At 44.4% G+C, this 21,836-nt stretch overlaps 1 protein-coding gene across 4 annotated transcripts in view; it reads right to left on the reverse strand.

Moving 5' to 3' along the window:
* Nucleotides 1-3,353: 3,353 nt before the first annotated feature.
* Nucleotides 3,354-21,836, reverse strand: part of LOC144104265 (prestin-like) — a 75,841-nt gene continuing 57,358 nt past the window's right edge. For all 4 annotated transcript variants that reach the window (XM_077637159.1, XM_077637158.1, XM_077637160.1 and 1 more), the window contains 18 exons: nt 21,080-21,260; nt 17,786-17,896; nt 17,244-17,356; nt 16,436-16,600; nt 14,598-14,753; nt 13,869-13,948; nt 13,320-13,473; nt 12,065-12,178; nt 11,497-11,574; nt 11,211-11,306; nt 10,862-10,968; nt 10,579-10,648; nt 9,135-9,244; nt 8,533-8,593; nt 7,798-8,025; nt 5,752-5,806; nt 5,504-5,620; nt 3,354-3,739 (listed from right to left, as the gene is read on the reverse strand). In XM_077637159.1, coding sequence (XP_077493285.1) covers nt 3,699-3,739; nt 5,504-5,620; nt 5,752-5,806; nt 7,798-8,025; nt 8,533-8,593; nt 9,135-9,244; nt 10,579-10,648; nt 10,862-10,968; nt 11,211-11,306; nt 11,497-11,574; nt 12,065-12,178; nt 13,320-13,473; nt 13,869-13,948; nt 14,598-14,753; nt 16,436-16,600; nt 17,244-17,356; nt 17,786-17,896; nt 21,080-21,260 — 2,037 coding nt within the window. In that variant the 3' untranslated portion in view covers nt 3,354-3,698. The remainder of the gene's footprint in view (nt 3,740-5,503; nt 5,621-5,751; nt 5,807-7,797; nt 8,026-8,532; nt 8,594-9,134; nt 9,245-10,578; nt 10,649-10,861; nt 10,969-11,210; nt 11,307-11,496; nt 11,575-12,064; nt 12,179-13,319; nt 13,474-13,868; nt 13,949-14,597; nt 14,754-16,435; nt 16,601-17,243; nt 17,357-17,785; nt 17,897-21,079; nt 21,261-21,836) is intronic.

The raw sequence follows: 21,836 nt of genomic DNA on the forward strand, positions 1-21,836 counted from the left end.
TTCACATCAGTCCCTGCCCAAGATACACGAGAGCTCGCGGCAGGACGGCTGTAAAGAGGCCCTGCTTGGGTGTACGCACAAGACGGAGAAATGCTTACCTGGTGATGCATTAATTGGCGCGCTTTTACTTTTGTTGTCCCCAACAGCATTCCACGATGATGCAGGAACATCTGGAGACTGTGTCAACGCTGTAAGCAAGCTTTATGCTAGTCGTGATCGGGAAGAAGCGACGCTGACCCTCATCACATGCGCGAGTAAAAGGCGGGAAATTATTTGAAGGGTGCAAACAATAACGCCGTGAACAACACATAGCGACACAGCGGTAGGGTAACTACGGCACGCAGAGCAGTGTGTGCCGCGGTAGACACAGACAATACAAACACATGCCAATATGTAAGTGCAATTTTCTGATACCGAAGTGTAATTATAACAGTCTTCCTGTTTAACTAGTTTTTGAAGAAGCCTAAATAAGGTTTTAGGTTAATTTATTTTCAACAAATCGCAAGCATCGACAACAGAGCCGCGGGAAGTTTTAAACCGTGGGATGTCTACCCGGGTCAGGGTTTGGCAACGGTGGTGAACGCAGCGACTAGTTTTGGGCACACTTTTTGCTAAAATGGCCCTGAAGGTTGTGTTATCGGGTTCGAAAGGTTGTCCCGAGGCTACGTGCGATTCTTTTCTTTCCATCTGAGTTTGTGAGCATCGTTATATAAGGTTTTTTGAGATGCGCATCCTATAAATGGGTGACTTGAAATATTAACATTTCTGGCTCTATAGAAGCACATATCAGGTGTATGTGTGCAATGGTACATGAAAAGTGTATGGTATATAAGTACCCGTAATATTTCCGAACGGGATATCCAGTGGATAACCTACCGGGACATTTACATAAAGGACATCTCTAGCCCATTCCTCGGAAGTCCTATTAGGGATAAGAATATGCGGCAATGATTCAGGTATCTCCGGGACTTGTGTTTTCACTGGAGGTAGGCATACGGAGCCGATTTTTTTTTAACTGATGCCTCTGCCTTTTGTTTAATTGAGCAGTTAAAAAAACAAGCGTAACGAAGAAAAATTGTCGCAGCTCGAATTCTCGATTTCAAAACTCAGGCTCCTAGAAGGATCGAAGAGGAGAATCACAGTATTAGGAGGGTATACATAGGTGACTCTGCTTCTAGCCCCTTCTAGCGCTGGACGAAGGCAGCTGCTTCGTGATACCTCGCCAACTAACCGCCAGATGGCGCGGCAGCGCCCATCCGCGGCAACTTCCAGCACGGGGAAGGAGAAAAGAAAGGAGGGGTTTCTGGTCTGTGTTTAGATGCAAGATGAGTGGCTGCAGAGACGTAGTAACTGCAGTGCCATTTGACACGTTGCCAATTAACAGCTTCCAGACAAGGCGCCTTGCATAGCCACATGACTTCTGCCACCACATTTTTCAGGAAGAGTTTCTGTAAATGTCTCTCAGGTCTCTTCCCTCGCTACCTAGTGCTTCAACATCTCTCCTCCGTCTTAAGTATGGCACAGCTCGATGCACGGAAGAAATGATCGTCGCCACCGAACCGCAGCTTTGGCCGAGTTGCTTGGGCACCCGTATCGGCTGCGGGGGCGGTCGGTTCAAAGCCCACCTCCGGACACTCATCGGTAAAAATTGGTTTAAGGGACCCCGGCCCGGCGTCCAGTTTTCTTCGGGTTTTGCCATTGCGCTCGCGCTAGCCGACCCTAATACCAAAGTCGTCATCAGTGACTCTCAACAGGCTATTCGCAATTACGATGCTGGCCGTATCTCTTGCCAGGCGTTACACATTCTACGTTCTACAGCACCCTCTTCCACATCTCGCTTACTTCTTTGGGCTCCAGCCCACGAGTCGCTCAGCGGAAACGCCCAGGCACACACTCTCGCTCGAGATCTCAGCTGCCGAGCCGAGAGTATGATCAGCCACCCTGCTTCCGCTGACACTAATATCCCACGCGCTTCACTATCTCTACTCACCACTTACACGGACATACTCCAGCACTACAGACTCCAAAGGTGCACATATCCTCCCGCACACCGCGATCTAACAAGACGCGAGGCCGTCCAATGGCGCAAACTACAAACTGGCAGCTTCCCACACCCCCTCTTATACCGCAGGATCTTTCCGGAACAGATAGCCCCCACGTGTAAACACTACTCAACTCCGGCCACACTCATACACATGGTGTGGACTTGTACACATTACAACACAGACAACGCAAACACCCCAGAGACGTGGGAGTCTCTCCTGTGTACTTCCAAGCAAGCAGACCAACGCTGGCTTATCCAGCGCGCGGTGGAGGCCGCGGCATCCCAAAGGATCCCCGCCGACCTCCTCTAAGTCAGCGCAACCGGTCCTTTGACTGGTCCCCTGTTTTTGGGCGCAATAAAAGAGTTTACCTACCTTCGGGTTTGCGATTGGGAAAACCTCCGCAAAACCCCACTGAGCCCCTCGTGGCCCAACTAAAGTTTCGAACGACCTTACAGCCTGCCAAAGAGTTTCTGCCTTGCCTTCCGCCAGACGGCTAGAATGTAATGAAGCATAGAAGCGTAGACGCGGTTAATCAAAAGCCCTCCCGCACCTGGAGACGAGTAGGCGACACCAGCGACAATACCCTCTCAAGAGACGCTGTTTCCGCGCCGCATGCTCTTGTGACAGTAAAATCTAGCCGAACGTTAACACTCTGGATACACGCATTCAGATAACACGAAGCTATATTGATCCCCCTCATTTCTTTCATTGCACCTAGTAATTTGTCGAAATGCTGTGTCTTTTTAAACCTAACCTTCATAGTCTACACCAGTATTTCTGTAGTCATTAAGCTCGCCAGCATAGACTCAATACCAATTTCCCACAACGACTGGGTGCTAAAAATTATCCCCCGAATGCGGGGGTTGCGAAAATAAAACCATGTCTTTAGTGTTCAAGCAACCATGTGCCGTTAGGCAGCTTTTTTTCTAACTTACAGCAAGTTTATGATGGAACATTGTAGCTTCAGTGTATTTAACCGCGGCAGTTTCATTGCACTGAGTTGCAGCTGTAATATAAGCCATAATGGTTGACAAGTACTATAACACATTTTTAGGGCTAGCCATTCCCATCAGCACTATCCGACTCCATGACTTTATTTGATGGTGGAGAATTTTTTCGTGCAGCTCGGAGTTGATAGCCACGATCTTGCAGGTGCCCCATATTGTTATGCTATGTATGACAAATACATCTTTGTTAATACCACCGTCGTGGACTCGATGCCCTCTTCTATTCTATGAAACAGTAAACTTTTCGCACAGCACAGTAGGCATAAATTTCACCAGACGAAGGATGAAACTCACGCTCAGTGTATAATACTTTATTTCACTCAAACATACGAGAATGCGTACGTCGGCGCAACTAAATAGTGACGCGTGTGAACTAAAAGGCTGGCATATTGCAATGCTAAGATGAATCCTATATACAAGTAAAAAAGAATACTTCCTAAGATGATATCCTTCAGTTGTGAGTGTGTGGTGCCAGCTTACAAAGTATTCTCTAATCATAAGCTTTGGTCTACTCTCCATCTTCTCGCGATAAGCTACGTTGTCAAAAGGGAATATCTGACGCAAGTAAGTCGCACTGCCAGCATTTCAGCACGCAGTATCCGTTTCCGAGGTACGAAGGCAGTGTTGACGTTTCGGTGTCTTTCTTTCAATCCGCGCTCACATGGAGACGTCGCCATTGGCTGGTTCCTGATGTTGAGAAAAACGCAAGAAATTGTCAAATTTTCATCAAGTTTAAAATATAAATAAAGCTTTTATATAAGGCTCACTATATAAATTTAGCTAGCAGAATGCATCCCACTTGAGAATCCAAGCTTCCCATATAACTGTACACTTAAGAAAACGGCATATATCGGAAGCAACGTGTCTACGTATCTTTTTATTGCCCATTTTTGGAGCTTAACCACTTCCTTATGCATTGAAAGTACCTTTAAGAGTATGCACCATCCTTTACGGTAACCTACGTGAGTATCTAGAGAACAATGGTTTTTTTACTGAGCATGTGAAAAAGACAACATTCGGAGGTTTGAGTTAATGGGTAGAATTATTTGAGCTGCTTTATTTCTAAACTGGGATGCTATCCGCAAGCTTAATTGATAATCGAAACCTTCTCCGCACAGGACGAAGCCCGTATAAACAATGGGCGGTGAATTTCAAGATTCACATATCTTTTGCAGCGTTTTTACAGGGCTGGGTAGAGCGGCTGTAAATTAATTACTAGCGTGTTAAAGCTTTCCAGCATTGCGTTTGCACATTGCCCACTGCGTCAAAACGGTGTCGTTTCAAACGTATCCTAAGCGCGTTGCATCATCGTGTTCGTTCTCGTTCCGGTTCTTAGCTGATATGAAAAGACTTGGTTTAGTTATAAAAAAAAATACTTTTACAACCAGCGAAGAGTAAACCGATAGCTTATCTGCACAAACAATTTGTTAAATGACAACTTCACCGAGCATACGCGAAACGCTTTCTCTTATATCTTGAAAAAGTCAAGTAATGCTTCAGATTTCTTCCAGCAGTGCGGCACTGATTCCGAGCTATTTGGAGAAGGCCGAGAAAGACAGTAGGCGTTAATTTCATCCAGTTATTTCACGAATTCCATTTGCTTGATATCTTCAGACGAATAGCTGAGTGCCACAGAGCTTCATCTCCTCACTACCAGCACACCGATTTTATCCTGGGTTATGAGACATCATTCCAGCGTACAGAAACACACGAACAAAGAGAGTAGACACCATAATCATAGTTAATAATTTTAATTATACCCTGAACCAACTATCCCACCTCTCCACGCTAAGCCATATTATCACGGATTAATCACTGCAATCCAGAGAACAACCTCGCTCAGCAACGTCTCAGTGACGTCTTTTAAAAACGAAACGCTCTCGCATGCCATCCCTCTTAATCGTTATCAGTTTCTCCTACACAAAGCATTGCAGCAGGATATCACAGAGAAGAATACTCCAACGCCGCTAGGCACCCAATGCAACTCCGAAGGGACCATTTGCAGCCCGAGCGCCTGCTCCACACCTCATGCAGGCAAAAAGTTTTTGGAGGAGCCGCAGTTGTATCCTCATTATTTTTCTTGAGCTCGTCGCATGTCCCCACGTTTCTAAATGCAGCTTGCGGAATGTCATCAACCAGGTAGACAGGTTCTTGCAAATATAATAGACTAAGTGATTCCCAACAGCTTGCTTTCTTAAAGACCCCTTAATATGTAACGGCCCGCTCATTCATTGCACTTCATGAAAGGAAACACCTTGTGTAATCTCTCTCACATATTCGATAGGCAAAGACTATTGTGGCAAATGTTTTTTAGCAGCTTATCTTCGATTCTGGACCCACGGACCACGGATTCACGGACCACGGATTCACGGACCACGGATTCACGGACCCACTAACGCTTGCCAGCGTTCTCCACGGGTGTCAAAGAATTGTTGCACGAAAACAACATACGTGCCTGTTGTTCCAGTTTCAACGCGTGAAGCACTGCGTCGTGCACCGAGGGGTAGAAGTTGCCAGCAGGAATTTCTTCCAGCACTTTACCCTTCTTGAGCATTGAAAACACGGGCGCTGAAAACATAAGCAGAAGGAATGCAACTTGCGGAGACTGCACGAATCGCTGGGCAAAAAATTTCGTAGGGCTTGCACATGATGTTAGTGTGTGCTTGAGAACGCTACGTAAATACGAACTCAAAGCTTACCTGAGCAGCACGCAATGTACACGCCGATGTGGATACTCTGATACTCCTTCAGCACCTGGGATAGTAATGGCCGGAATTGAGGAGTGACCTCTCGAGAAATACGCATGCAACGTGAATTATGCTCCCTAACTCGCATTAGCAGAAATATTTATGTGGCACTGGAAACTTTAGTGTCATCATAACTTATGTTAGTTATACTGGCTTTTATGGCGCAAAAGCAACAATGGCTATGATGTGCTAAACACAGGGTAAGAATGTCTTGTGTTTAAGGAGATATCTATAGTTTGTTTAAAATATTGGGTCCCTTAAGAAACTTGAAAATGCTAGAAAATCAACGAATGATTGATCACCTAAAAGCAACATGGCTCATCATAAATTATAAAGTTATAGTAATTCATAAGGTTTTAAGTAATGATTTTACTTATTTTGCTTACCATACTTTGGCAGATCAATAGTTCTATTCTAAGGGGCAAGTACGCCGATAGTTTTGTTTCGGCAATTGACTTCAAAGCCTAACTCCATTTCCAGCCCTTTTTACCTACCATACGAGGTCTCTACTGCAGGACATGAGAAAGAGGCATGGCGTGGAACCATGGCAAAACGGTACGTTAAACTATTTACTCTTTTCATACAGACGTAATTCATTTGTTTTCAAGACCTCAAATTAGGAAGCTTTCCAGGTGCCATTAAAAGGTACATAGCTATAAAAATGGTGACTGGAGGCACAAATTAGGTAGAGTGGGGGGGGGGGGGGGAAGAGAGAAAAGAGAATCTGAATGGAGCACAGCCAGAGAGCTCCGAGGACATTTTATTGACGTCTGGCATTTCTGCAAGACACATTACAATACACTGATTTTCCCAAAAAAACTTCGCAATTCATGGATTTGTCCTGCGCCTGCTGGCTTGCCGAGGACAAACATTTCTGGTTTTACGATATGAAGACTTAGCAGAAAGTAATCACTATGAATTCCTCTCTACAACTCCTTTCTGCAACGGCATAATGCATGCCAAAAAGAAAACTCCCTCACAGAAAGTACCATTTGCAGAAAAATTCTCGGTACAGCTCTGTTCTCGCACCTGCGCGAGTGCTCAAAAAGGCTTCACATTCAAAATAAACCTAAGCTTTCAAAAAAAGAAGTAGGGATCGGCAAAGCTGTTTAGAAATTAGGAAATGCTTTTATCTCTGGAATTTTGGTTAGACGGCTTTGCTCGATAAAACCCACTAAAAGGTGTAGCCAGCGTTGACAGATGTTACGGGCGCGAGCTTCTAGAAACTTGAGAGCTTCTCCTCGGCCCGAATCCCAAAGATTGGTAGCGTGAGCGGCTAGCTTACTACTATAAACAGCCTTTGAACAACAAAGTGAACTCTTGGAAATAGAAAATGCCAAGAAGCATACACAAAAAAATACGGGATGGCCCTGATGCTTCCCTGAAGCCTACAGTGAGATAGTACTGGAGATCCCTGCCGCTCAAGTACTCTTTCACTTACATTGATTCACTCATCGCGCAAGTCCACATACCGCTACTGGCGCAGTGGTGCAGCACTTAAGCGATGGGCTGCTGCCCCGGAAGGTTGTTTCCGACCCAGCCTCCCGTCGGGCTTGTGAGACTAGGGTTGCTCCTCCCGAGGTCCCGTAACGCTCACTGTTGCGCAGATAGTTCTTCGGGAATGTTTGGATCTCTCGACCAATGAGCTGTTGCGCACTGCCGCGGTGATCAAGTGACAGTTGCATTAAATTTATCTTAGTTAAATTTGGTGGTGATGATTTTTTTATGGCGCAAGGGGATCTTTGAATAAAGAGCGCCATGGCACAACGCATTTTTTCGAATACACAAGGTGGGGTTATAGACCCATTATCAAAACATTTCACCCAATAGAAGCCGAGCACCAGGCAAGAGGAAAGCTTGTACCCTTTTTACCACCATGGTGCTTTGGTGGGCAGGTTGCAACCTGCCCACCACGCGCGCGGGGGCTCTACCACACGGCATAGTTTTTCCTTAATGAGGCTTTTAAACTAGCGCTTTAATGGCGAAGTGGTCGCTTACCTGCTTAAGCACAACAGCACTGGAGCCATCGACGAAGGTGACCCTGGAGAAGTCCAGCACAATGTGGCGAGGCAGTTGGCCGTCTGTGCTTGACGGCGTGGGCGGAGGAGAGATCGAAGACGAGGATGACAAAGAAGAATCCACATCGGGGCCCACTGTTGTCCGAATGCTCGTCGTCGACTCGCTTAGTTCGTCGTAAAGAGGGGGAGTCGGTTGTACGGCATTCACCTGGCGGAAATGCATCAACGTTACACAAATGCAGATTGTGGTTCGTAGTTCTTATGAACTCTATTTACGCTGCAACAATTGTATTAAATTTGTGTTAATTATACAAGGCGTTTCAGGGCAGTCCACCACTAATTTTTAAAAGTGATTTTGTTCCGACTAAACAGGCTATTTGTGACTACCAATCGCATTGCGCTGCTTGAACCGAAAGCACTGAGAAATATTTGTCATTATCTTGTATGGTTAAATGTGCAGCGTTTCTGTGGTTTAACACATGCCTATTTATCAATAGACCCAGTTTCCAAATATTCGCGTGTTAGGGGCCGTTGCGACAACATAATTTCCTCTTTCAAGAAGAGAACCTTTCGAAATGGGCCGTTTAAGTTTGAAATGCCGCTTGCCGGTCTTCTCGTACCCCATTCCAAGTCGATGTTTAAACGACACCTAAATGCTACTCAGCTGGCGTCCTTACGCGCATAATTTTAACGACAGGGGTAACGTGACACTCACCCAGTACAATGGGGGCGCAGGCTTTGCAGCAGCTTCTTTCTTCCTCGCTGCAAGCACTTTGCTGTAACACAAAACGCGAATAATCAGCCACGTTACCATTTAAGTGTACCGCACAATAAAACTTTTTCACTGCTCACGTTTGACCTTTGGGACACTGGTGTCAACAAATTCAGTTCGCGAGAACATCTTACTGCTTAGAGTCTGGTCCACATCTAAATCCTATCATTTTATCTTGCATAGAGTGCATCACACTTAATATACTTTTCTTCCTAGCAGTAAAAGATCATAATTATCGGAATATAATGGTTAAGACGAGCCCAAAGAAGCCATGCATCAAAGTTCAAGGTCATAAGTATTGTTTTCAGGGAATGTTGCGGTCTGATCCACTAAGGTGATCTCTCGTAATGTTTTAATGGCTTAAGTATATGTACAGTTACGCATATAAGCTGACCGCTTCTACGACAACCATAAAGTACAAACTGAGGATTCTCAGACAAATTGATAATTTTCACTCATCGTCGATCAATCCATTCTGTATTAACGAGCCCAACAAAAGGTTTGTTTTGTACAGAGCTACGACAGCCAAAGGAAGCGCCACTCACTGCACACGGACAAGGGTTCTCCTGGACAGTTCCGCCCTAAAGAACTCAGCGTTGGCGAAGTGTAGTGGCCCACCGAAGTGATAGACCTTGATGCCTGGAATCTCCTTCGCCTGTTGAAAAACAATTAACGTACGTATAGCGCATGTCTCCTAAGAAAATCAACGTTCAGTTATTATATTCAATGCTCGCAGCATTTACCAAAACGCAATGAGCACACAACGCCCACTTGAGCGCCAGTTCATAGACGTGCCGAAATAAAAGTTAAGTTTGCCTTGCCACAGCTGTATACGTTACAAATAATCGTTTATTCCTTAGCCAAGTAAAAGAAGTAGAAAATTTAAGCAGCGCACTAATCCGGGAAGTAGGCTCGTCCCCCCCCCCCCTCACAGAGTCAGGTTAAATTATATATTCGCGCTTCGTCGCACGGCCGCTGCACTGGGCCTTTGAGAGACGCCGCATTATAGTGTCCCGAATTAGCTTCTACCACCTGTGGTTACTTAATGAGCCCTAGCATCACGCAGCACTGGGACCTTTTTGCATTTGACGAGTGGACACTGCGACTAAGACTCGCTTCTGCCGCCTTGGCATCAGCCACAGAGTTCCACAATCATTAAGCCACCGAGGAGTGTCCACATAGATGAACGGCGCTTTTACGTGATAAGGCTAGCTGCACGCACTCTCTTCAAACGTTCTTCATTTAAGAACTGCCCACAGAGACGTTTTGGTCAACGATTAGTACAGGCAAGGTAATCAATAACTGTAAAGCAACGTTTTTTTTTTTTCCTAGGGCTCGATCATATTTCATTCTTAAAAAGCACCGGCGTTTGCTAAGCCACCATGCTAGCAAACAACAGGGATGTCATTGCATTAGCTACAGCTCGACTAAAGGCCTTTAGCTTCATTATTTGCACTACAGTGGTAGGCCTTACACTTTGCCGCACATCCGCAGAACTCGTGGTAAAAAAGCCCAAATTTTATGCGCACAAATCAATATTTGCACTGAGCAACGAAATGGTCTATAGACGCCACCGCAGTTCTGTGGAAAAGGCATTCTATTGATGAGCGCGTGGTATACGATGCTTAGCCACGGCAGCCAAGTAAGGGCAACATATCAAAAAAACAAAATTGGAGGAGATGTGGGTGAAGTCATTAAACAAATTCCTCCTAATGTTTCGGCGTATCTTAAAGACTTAGGCATGTGACAACAAAATAATTTAGCTTTCGCCCCAGCAGCCTTGACTGTAACAGATATCCATTTTTTTTTCGGCTTCCTATTTCAACTTTCCACCTATTAACTAAAATGTCCAGATGTTGGATGTGCAATGACTTCGTACAATTTGCTCTTGCTTGTAGTTTAGCATAATTTCCTCGGTACTCTTTCGTATGCATGCATTTTTATATCGCTCTTTCGTCTCAGCAACAGAACTGACACGCCGTTGCTTACCATTCCGTACTTCTTCACTGGGACGTAGTAGTCAGTGTTTGGAATTCGTCCAAGCAGGCAAGTGCTTGGCCTGAAACAAGTGTAAATTGACAGTTATCGACCTCATGAGCGTTTGTCAACAATGTTTCACTAATGAATGTCGCTTGCTTTTAGCTCACAGACTATGCAGCAATCACCTAAAAATATTGTTTTTCATTTCTCAACGTTAATTAGTTGTCCAACATGCTTGCGTGCAGTTTTTTTGATCTCGTGTGTCTAAATGCTCCGCAATGGCATAACGCACCTTTGTATTTTGTAGACAAGGGTGAGAAGAGAGAAGACAACACCGATGACAAGCCCGAGTTGCACTTCCAGGATGATTGTCGAGAAGAATGTCACAAGCCACACTTGCTATGCGGGAACAAAAAAAAAACGCAACCTGTCAGTCTCAAATACGCCTCCAACAGCGACAACAAAGAAAGCTGTTTGTCAGCAACACTCCATTCGCATTCCTCATGGTGCTTGGTGCACATCAGCTCTGATCTAGCTCAGAGTGCACAACATGAAATATCAAGTATGCTAAACAATGCACGCGATTTCAATCCCTGGTTCCACCTTATGCCCCCTAGCAATGAAGACTATTTTTTACTTACTCCGTCAATCTTGGAGATCTTCCAGAAGTTATAGAAGTCCCTGACTTGCATGAAAACTTTCTTGAGAGACACGAAAATGATTGATGCAAGGAGTGCCTGAAAAGGAAACAATGTAAAAATGGGTACCTCCTCTTGTGCCGAAAATTGCAGAGATATCAAAAGTAATTAATATATCTCTCAAGGAAGACTGATGGTGAAGTCTGGTGAAGGAGTTTGAGACTGATGGTGAACTGATGGAGACTCATAGAACTGATGAAAACTGATGGTGAAGGCGTCTAAAACTTACCACTGGTAGGTTCTCAAGGTAGCTGCCCAAGTAGAGAAGTACAATGGCAATCAAAGCAGTATTGATTAGGCTCACGAGCTGAAAGGCAACATAGCATCGGAATATCTGTAGTGTTGTGCGCCCGGTACGAACAAATTATGCCCACATAAAACGAGCTTTCAGAGAGCCCTACATGTCACACGAGTATGCCATATTTTATGAGTCTAAATAAATTTAAATGATTTACAATGACTCTGCTCTGAGCATGCAAAGTTTTTATGCAGAATAGAGGCATCAAAACTCAATACGCAGGTAGAAAAAATGTACAAAAAATTCCAATGACTAACTGTTATGAGCAAAATGCAGAATTTGATTCGTTGACACTGTTTTCCTGTTGCATGAGTAAATACTTGAAAAGTGAAGTGCATTTGATGTCAAAGCAGGAAACGCGGAAAATGTTAAAGACAGGGCCATAACTGCTTCTCAAACCTCAATTTTGAGTTCTGTTGCACAAATTACCCTAAATATTGCTCTCTTCCATGGCTAGAAAAACCAGACCCGTCTACTGTGCATGACCACTCCAGCTCACCTGTGTCTTTCCTCCAGCGTTGTCCTGAATGGAACTTCGTGGCACCGAAGCACCGCTTGGAAAGCACTCGAGAAACGAACCGAAGAAGTTGGACATACCCAGAGCCAGCAGCTCCTGTAATAAAGTAGATTCTTTGTGTGAAATCTTTAAGCTAAGGACTATTTATCTGTTTCTGAGAAAAATCTACTCAAGGCCTCATGTTAAGCCTTCTTTCGTTGCAACAAGCATGGCCCTGGCACAATGGCTTCCTGTTGATTCTGAGACGTACACAGTGACACGTTCGCATCACTGAATATAAGTGCGCACGCGTAAATATGTATTTTCTTTGAAACATTCTGATGGAAACGTTCTGCATATGATGAAGATGAATTTTTATGGCATAAGGGCATCTATGGCCAAAGATTGCCATAGCACAAGGCATTTTCGACTTCTCAAGGTGGGGTCAAAGACCCATTTCACAAGCATTTCACCCAAAGTAAGCCGAGCACCAGACCAGGGGAAAGCTTGTACCCATTGTATCCCCGGTGGGTACCCAGCGGCAATGGGGATCGAACCCCGCACCTACCGCATGCGAGGCGGATGCTCAAGCACTTGGCCACTGCTGCGGTGACGTTCGGCATATGCTGCTACGTACAAAACAACGCTAGCCTGTAACGGCAGCATTTAGTCGCAGCATTCTGTCACAGCGCTCTGTCCTATCTGCATCCTCTTCCTGTTTGTGTTCGCGTTACTGGTAGATATGGATCGCAACCAACTAGCCCGGTAGATAGTGTCACTTAAGCATTCTGCTGTCTTCACTGTATACATTGAGAAAACCCTAAGAATCTTAGCACAGGTCTTTCAAGGTAAATAAAATGTTTTATTGATCACTGCCGTCAATCTTGCATACGATTTTCTGAGAGGTCATCTGTGCAAAGTTTTTCGTGTACAATCAGGGACAAAACTGAACTCTCCCCCCTCTCCAGCATTCTTAACTATGCCACACTGCATGCGGGAGCCACCTGACGGTGCGCTCTTGGCATCTATGCCGGCGCAGTGCAGCAGGATTCTCAACTTGGAGGGGAGGGTCATTTACTTTTGTTATCAATAGTACTTTCTTCAGGCGTAGTTTTCACGTCAATATGCAAAACTTTGGCGCTTGATGGTCACACTTGCGCACGCCCCACTTAAGCTAACGTTACTAAGCCCTTGAGCTCGTCATGTGTGTTAAACTATTTGTCGAAAATAGCAAAAAGTATTGGCAAAGCGCTCTTACCTGATTAGGCACGACCTCGTATCCGTGGTTCCTAGCGAAGATTCGGCCTAGTGACACGGTGACGGCGAACGAGACGACGGCGATGGTAAGAGCCGGCACAACGACCTTTGTGACTAGAGAGATATTAAGGTCTGGAAGACCAATTTCCGGAAACCTGAAAAACAAATTTACGGCCATGTCTCTGAAATATTTGGGCACAGCGTATCCGTGGAAGACTGCAATATCGATTCACTCATTATTACTTGAAAAACGCTTACGCCCTTCCACCGCTGCTGTGCTCAACATGCATCTTGAGCTCATTCAAAACTCAAACTTCTTCAAGCGTCAATCATAATTGTATAACTGATCAACATTATGAAACAAAATCTGGTTGTAGCTTTCCACCACGTCTACACACTGTTAGCTTTTATACGCATGTATGCAACTTTTTCAAAACTTTCTTTCCCTCTCTGCATAAATAGTAGAGTGCATACGCTTTGTGTCCAAAATGCAAACGCACCCTGGTGCACATCAGAACGCACAATTTAAAATAAGAATACAGAAACCTACGTGTTTGGTATGGGACCGATGATCTCGAACCCTTTGTGCTTCAAGTCAAAGTAACTTGATATTGCCGTGCCGATTATAACCTGAAAAATAACGGAGGCCGTCAAACTTCAATCCTTCCACTAGCAACTTAGACAACTCGGATGAAAGCAGACTAGTGCTTACAAAGGGGTTGGCGTTTCGAGTTCATCACAACTCAAGTTGGCAGATGCCAGGGATTTAATGTAAAAACAATAACAGCTTCAACGTGATCACACTGTGCATCTATTGTTGGAAACATAGGGCTAAAAACAACCTCTTGACTTAAGAAAGGCACCCTTCAAGCTTAGCACTGTATGTCCCGAGTGGCTACAGATAAAGTGATTTTTCCCGCATTTAGCACTAAATGTATGAAGAGAAAAAAGCTCTTTTCTTTTGATGCATATGGGGGATGCAGCAACATAAATGTTAAATTGCTAGCAAAACCAACCTTTAGGAGATGGCTGGACAATATTAACGCCGAGTTTTAACACCACGGTCAAGCAATGACGTAATTATTAGGTGAGAAATACAGCTCCAAAAAAGTTCAATCATTCATGGCATTGGCCATGGCAGCCTCGTACGTGCTTCTGGTAAACGGCAGAAATGCAGGAGGTCAAGTTGGCGTCGGATTCCTTCAAAACATCTGGTAAATTGTCCGAAGAAAGGTTTTCCGCTCTGACGAGGAGAATAGAAAAGACTGGTTTGCCTCACCAGCATCATCTCGATGGGAACCGGCATTCTGATCTTTCGTTCCACAAAAGGGTCGATCGCAAGCTTGACTAAGAGCAAGATAAAGATGCAGCAAGCTGAGAGCGCCAGCGTGGGCAGGTGTGTGTCTGGCAGGAGCGTGAAGAATTTCACGTAGAGCTGTAGAACCAAAAATAGTGTTACCCAAACAGTGTTCACATCTGAATAGTGGTCTGCTCCGATGCATATCTTTCATGAAAGCAGCCCATGTATTCCTACGTACATGCAGGAGACATACTCCCAAGCTCCTTTAGATCACAGGCTATCGCATTAAAAACGCGAGGGAGAGAGTTATCAGCACACCATCTCTACCGAACTCAAAGAAAAAACATTTAACAACCGGTTTGATCTCCTTGCCATCTCCAAAAAGTCTACGCAAGTATTCGGAGGCTGCATGTGCAATAAATTGGGATGAATTTAACACCTACACTGTGCTCCTGCTCTGACGACAAGCACTAAAATCCGCCTTACCCAAGGGCCATTCGTTTTTGTTTTTTTTTCTGGCAACAAGGCTTAGGTTTCTTTTGTGATGGTGCTTTGTACTCTTTACCTCGAGATCACCTCCACTCAAACTAACTACGCAAAGTCGTTGGCATTTTTGGCATCGTGGGACGGGTGACAACCACATCAGCTCATTCAATATTACCAATACGCTCTTGCCAATATCTTCAAAAGTGGGATTACATATTTTCTTTTTTATGCCTGTGTACAGTCGACCAGTGCCCACTACAAGAGGATAAACAAAAGCTCGTCAGGGCCTTCATATCGCCTTGGCCAGCGGCTGCAATGAATTCTTTTTGCTTTTAAATACAGTGATTGCTTCTTTATTACAATTACAATCAAATTAATCGCAGTCTGGTAGTAGAAAATTGGAGCATTACCCGTGGAAATATTTCTTACAACTAATACCTAAGTTGATAACGTACTCAGACAGCTATTTGATTATTGATTTGATTAGACAGCTATTTGATTTGGTTCACAATTACGCTAGCATTAATACTGCTTGGTATATAATATTCACTCCTGATCGTCTTTCACTTAAGTTGTTCTAAATGAAGTCCCGTATCTTATTATTCTCCACTTTGCATTCCTATTGTCACTGGTCTTGAATTTTGAAAGCTAGTACCTACTGCGTTGTTCATAATTTATATTCCTGGCATTTCAGTACCTAGTAGCTAAATTTTATAGGTAGTGAGCGCTTTTCTTGTTCCTTTTGTTCCATTTGTTTTTTTGTTCCTTTTCTTGTTCCTTCTTTCTTGTTCCTTTTCTTGTTCCTTCTTGTTTCTTTTTCCTTGTTCCTTTTCTGTATCTGCGATTTTCAAATATTTTTAGGCGCAGGGGGTGCTTCAACGCTTTGCATAAATTTTGAGATTATTTATGTGTCTTTTCTGTGATAATCTCCCATGAGATAAGCAGTATTGCTAAATAAGTACCTTTAGAAAGCCACATGATTAGGGACGTGGACTCACTCCCCCGCTCACTTGCTCCTTGTCTCACAATGCGTGGCTTGCGGAGAGAAAACATTGAAATTCTTGAGGCTGACTCCTACTGAAAACGCAAATTTTCTAGAATCTTACTCAAAACTCAAAATTTTCTAGAACTTTGCTTAAATGTGGCCAAGCTTGTCATCACTGTTCAAACAATTACCAAGCACTCCGCGCTAGCATGGGGCAGAGACCTTCAAAACTCTAACCATTTCTGTTTGTCTCCTGCAATGTTTCTAATATCGCACGGCTCTTTAAGCAAAAGATTGTAAAAAACGTCATGATGGTTCTAGCCATGCACGCGCTAATCTAACTTACCCTAATGAGCAGGAAAGTCCCGGAGAAATGTCCCACGGGTATACCAAAGAGACTTCCTAACTGACTCGAGCCTATGTGGGCGGATACTCCGGCTGTGAAGCCACTCACAAACTGCTCAGACAGGAACACGCTGAGTCCTCCGAGGTTCAGAACTCCAAGTGCCAGCTGCGTAACGGTAAAATAAGTATGAGGCAAACCAGGCAGTCTAGGTACGATGCAGCGCGAACGGTACAGGCTAGATCAGAAAGGAACCGATTTCTTAAGCGCATTTCTGATGTCCAGTACATTATGCTCCATTTGAAAAGATCTTTAGACCAATATCATTGAGTAAGTACAGGTTATAATATTTTGTACCTTCAGCATCAGTGAAAGTAGAGTGCGCTAGTATTCACCTCCCTATGCAAAGAAGTTTTTTTAGAGCGTAAGCACTAATCCGATGGGGAGCAAACAAGAGCAGAATCGTCCGTTGTCTGTTCGCACTGTCTTTTCTATCTATTCGCACTGTTTTTTTCTGCCTGTTCGAACAGTATGTTCGCTCCGTCCCGCAGCACTGCTCGCTTTTAGTCGTTCTCTGAATGGCACTAATCCGGTAGTTCTGTCCCGAGCATAATCATACCTTGCATGTCCGCAGCTTTCACCAGACTTCGCGTGATAGGAATCTAAATTACGGAAAATCAAATTCCCCTAGAGGCAACACAACGACCTTTCTTTATGGCAAAGTTTAGACAAAGAGGACATTTTCAATGCCACCATTTTGTGAAGTTTACAACGAGAAGCATATAAGCTGGTATTAGTACTGATTTCTCACCTGATACAAGCCTACGAAGAACATCAAAGTCGAGGCCACGCTCGCTGCTCCGAATTCTTCCTTATATTGCTCAACGACGGCTCCGGTCATCATGCAGACCACGGCGAAAGCCCCTGCAATCGTTTACGTCAGACTGTAGACAACCTTCCACATGCCAGAACATGGCGGAAAGTCGCCAACTGGCTGATGAGGCTGTTGTCCTGGTGCACATGAACCATAAAAGAAATGTGAGCTGGTACACCATATCCAGTCTAAGCCACACCATGCAATACGGATGTGTCAGGTGTATAGCCATGTTATCCAGCCTGCAGCTGTTTACTTCTCATTTTGAGCCTTTTTCTGCACCACGCTTTTGTTCTCGAAGCAAGCATATACTGTAACACTATATCTATAAATTTTCTCCTGTTACACTATTTAGGAGGCTATAACAATAAGTCTCGTTACAGAGTGCATTCACAGGGATTACTACCGTAGCTCTTGACACAGCGAAAGCTAAAATCAGGGTTTTAGCATGCTTAAAGGGGATCAGACATAGCCATTACCGATGGAGAGTTGTCGTGATGTCCCAAAGATGGTGTACATCAGCATTGGAAACATAGCCGTGTATAGAGCATTGACTGCTGGAACGCTGGCCAGCAGGGAGTATCCAAAGCCTACACGAAAACAAAAACAAAAGACACATTAAGTGTAAGGCCGCACCTCTGTAGATAGCATGAAAACGAGCACACGGTACGAAACCACCTTCCACCTGTGTCCTGCACGAAATCCCTATAATCCCCAATTTCGAAGCAGCACGCATATCTTTATGAAAAGAAAGCAAATTACATACCTGACTACGAATTGCGTTGCTAATCATTGTAGTGGCGTTCACTAAACAGGAGAAACAAAGGTGCCTGCTAACACGAAATTCGTTTCTCAACCTTTCGCCGGATTGATGCTACGTTTTATGTAATTTCTTAATTTTCCGCCCTTTGCCCTAGTAGATGATGCTACGCCAGGTTCTCAGTACTGCTGTTCCAGGAGTAGCCAGTGGAATGGAACTGGAATATTATTGTAATATCCCCACCCTGCCTCTCCAGCTCGCAGGCAGTGCCTGTACATCAAGTAAGTTTTTCCCCTTGCTGCAGTTTCTGCGAAAGCAGCATATTTAAATCCCACGAGCTTCTGCAAACCGGTAAAAATGAATACAGAAAAATCAACTGGACTCAAGCAACCAAGACTTCATTCTGCAGCATTCAGCAACATGTACTGTACACGTTGAGTGGCACATGAACCAAGACACTCAGACGTGGATAATCTAGTCCGGAGAAAATGTTGCTTATTTCGCACCAAACGCGACCACAGAATGAAAAAAGCCAATTCAGCAGCGAGGAGAGGTAATCGATGCGTTGTGGGTGTGAGAAATGATATCTATGCACGGGGACAGATTGCCGAAAAAAAAAAAAAAAACTCTGGACCATAATCATCTCGGCATGCTTTCCGGCTTTACTTAACAGCGCCTCGCGGAAAGCCAGCTTCACGCGACAGCATGTAACCTTTAACAGTGCACCATACTGTATGTGGGAAGAATAAGGCTTATCCTGTTCCCTTAAAAACTATTCTAGAGTGCAGTGCCCTTGGTACACCTCGTGAGTCAGTAGATAACACTATTCTTTATGCTTTCATTTATTACTTTCTCTACAGCTGCACAAATCGCACACCATTGAGCGGAAAAAAATTCATACATACTGTAGCAAGTCTATTATTTTTTGCCATTAGTCTTTGCTGCGCTTCCAAGGCATGTTGCTGTTTTTGAGCCATCTGTATAAACTTTTGTGTCACACTGTTTTGTTTTAGTGCAAAGCATTCTGTAATATCTGTTGCTTCGGTGCTTGCTTTTGTGGGAAGGAGTGTTAATGTGAAGTCACATACAGTGGGGAGGCAGTACAATGGGGGCAGTGAATCATGTCTTAGGTGTACTAGACGCTGTAACCAATATCACACTAACTCTTGGCATTTCGCCTCGAAGAACAGTAGCAAAGGCCTGAAATACAAGGGGCTATTATTGAACAATGTTCTGGGTAGGCACATTGTAAAGGTAGGGTAGCGGAGGTGCTTCAGAAGTGAACAGATTTTCAGGACCCATTAAGTGCGACTCTTCTGCCCTTTAGTGGAAGCTCATATTTTTCCCCACACAGCCTTGCTACAGGGGATGTTTTTTACGCGCCAGATGATAGGCGAAGGCCTTGAATACGTATAGGTTTAATCGTTTGAGCAAGTATGGTCTTGCTCAATCTTACAAGAATGCAAGATTGCCACGAGAACCATGTAGGCATATTCCGCTCGATAAAACAAATTCAACAGCTCAACTCAGATAAAACAGATGAACTATGGTTATGTCTTACTGCCGTAAACTATCACGTCTAGCACTTTTCCATAAGCTGTATCACTATCCTTCGCTTCACCGCGATTCTCTCCAATCATCATCAGCCTTCTTTCCGCGGCTCGACTATCCGCACAAAGTTAAACGCACCGCATGTAGTTCATCTGCATTTGCGAAGTCATTCATACCGCGCCCTATCATACAAAAGAACAATTTACCGCGCACATAGCCATTGAATTTAACGCCTCCACATTTCTTGCTCTCATCCGCAGCGATGTTGGCATTTGAAATGTGAAATGTCCGAAATTTTTGAATGTTTCCTTTATTTTCAGTTGCTGTACTTTTGCGATTACTTCGGTTCTTTTCGTGCCTAATACGCACACTGTAGTATTTTTCATTTCCGCTATGCCTTATCTTTTTCTTTAAAACTATAATTTGTATTGTATTGTTTTTTTTTATCGCCTGCTTGTTTATTTACTCTCTGACGTTTAATTATTTTTTCCACGATATACCTAGCCTGTCTATTGTTCCTTTGCTTGTTTATGATGTTTCTTGTACATGTTTTTACACTGCCCCCCCCCCACCTATGTAATACCCTTGAAGGAAGGCCTTTAGGGGTATGCTGAATAAATGAATGAATGAATTAAATTTAGTTTAAGAATTGTCTGTTCAGCAGTTATCAGGCCACCCAGCATTAAGTTGAAGCCGTATTAACACTAATAAAAGCAGTTTATTATTACACACACAACGCATGCCGCCCTTTAGGGACTTTGACAAACTATTTTTTTTCAGCTAGAACATTACCAGAGAGCAAATACTATTAGCACCGTCGTAACTCAATACATCGCGCGCCCCGGTAGTATCCGCCAGCCAGGTGCGTGCACGGGGTCTCCTCTAAGTGCAACCAATGGCTTCACCACTGCTTGATCACGTGATCACAGAATGACCAATGAGGATGGCGCACTAATCGTGTTTAACTGCTGATAAATAAGCCGTCTATATCCAGCGGTCATCGCGCGTGGCCCAAGGGGTGCCTGTTCTCAATAGGAAAGTGAAGAATTGGTCAGGAGGTGCCGTTATCCCTTTCACATCAACAAAAAATTCCTAGCAGTTTTGTAACCCTCAAAGTGTGCAACTTACAGCTGCGGCGGCCTGTGACTTACAGTGCGTGTGTCATTGCCTGTCGTGCGTGCTACGGACCGCATTGCTCTACTTCTCATTCCTTTACGATCCCCTCATCCCTCTCCCCCAGTGCAGGGTAGCCAACCGGAACATTTTACTGGTTAACCTCCCTGCCTCTCCTCTACCATTTCTCTCTCTCTCTCTCTCTCTCTCTCTCTCTCTCTCTCTCTCCTAGCAGCCTTTGCTTGTTTTCTGATTTTTTTTTTCAGTTTCACTGGTGTCCACCAGCCCTGTATTCACAGCAATGATCCCTTTCCTGCGTTTACGCGAGTACAAACAGAGAAACGCTCACTTTGTGGCACATGAAAAATGGCGACAGTGATGCCAGCGATTATGTCCGCGATAAGCCACCGCTTCAGGTCGTAGGCGCGCACCCAGCCGATGATCGGAAAGAAGCCCAGCAGCTTCTTCTTTAGATGTTTTACGTGCCATCTTTTTCGGATCGAGTTGGCCAAGCGGTCGCATATTGGAACCTGAGAAAGGAGGCGAAGATTTAAGTGCATTAGCAGGTAACGCACATGGTTCAAGAACGTCTCAACAAGTTTGCCGAAGCTTGCCGAGATGGCGCATGGTATCTAGTTGAGTAAAACTTCGTGCAACTGTGAGTAGTACTCTGCTTGGTCACTTTACTACAACTACGCTACGTTTTACAAGCTTTACAGAGTTTCCAGGCCTTCAAGAGCTGATGCAACCTTTCTTAGCTCTAGCACACGCGATGTCAAGCCAGCAGTTGCAGAGTCTCACGTGTGTTCACAGTAAACTCGACGTATAATAAGCAACTGCACTGACTATCATAACAGCTCGTGTGCAGCCTCGAATCATGCGTCAGGTCACAGTACCTTGAACCTCATCACGTAGATGCACTGTATTGTACATAAACTGTACATGTAGAGTGGTTGGTACATGTAAGAAATGACACTGTACGGTAAGCTCTTCCACAATTCGCAGGGCCTGCCACAAGCACAGCCAACCGCGAAGCCTAAATGGGGGTTTAAATATTACTGTTGCAAGCAAAACGCCCACAAAAAACTTCCTGAAGACACCCGTAC

The sequence above is a fragment of the Amblyomma americanum genome, chromosome 9 (genome assembly GCF_052857255.1).
Source record: "Amblyomma americanum isolate KBUSLIRL-KWMA chromosome 9, ASM5285725v1, whole genome shotgun sequence".
Classification (NCBI taxonomy): domain Eukaryota; kingdom Metazoa; phylum Arthropoda; class Arachnida; order Ixodida; family Ixodidae; genus Amblyomma; species Amblyomma americanum.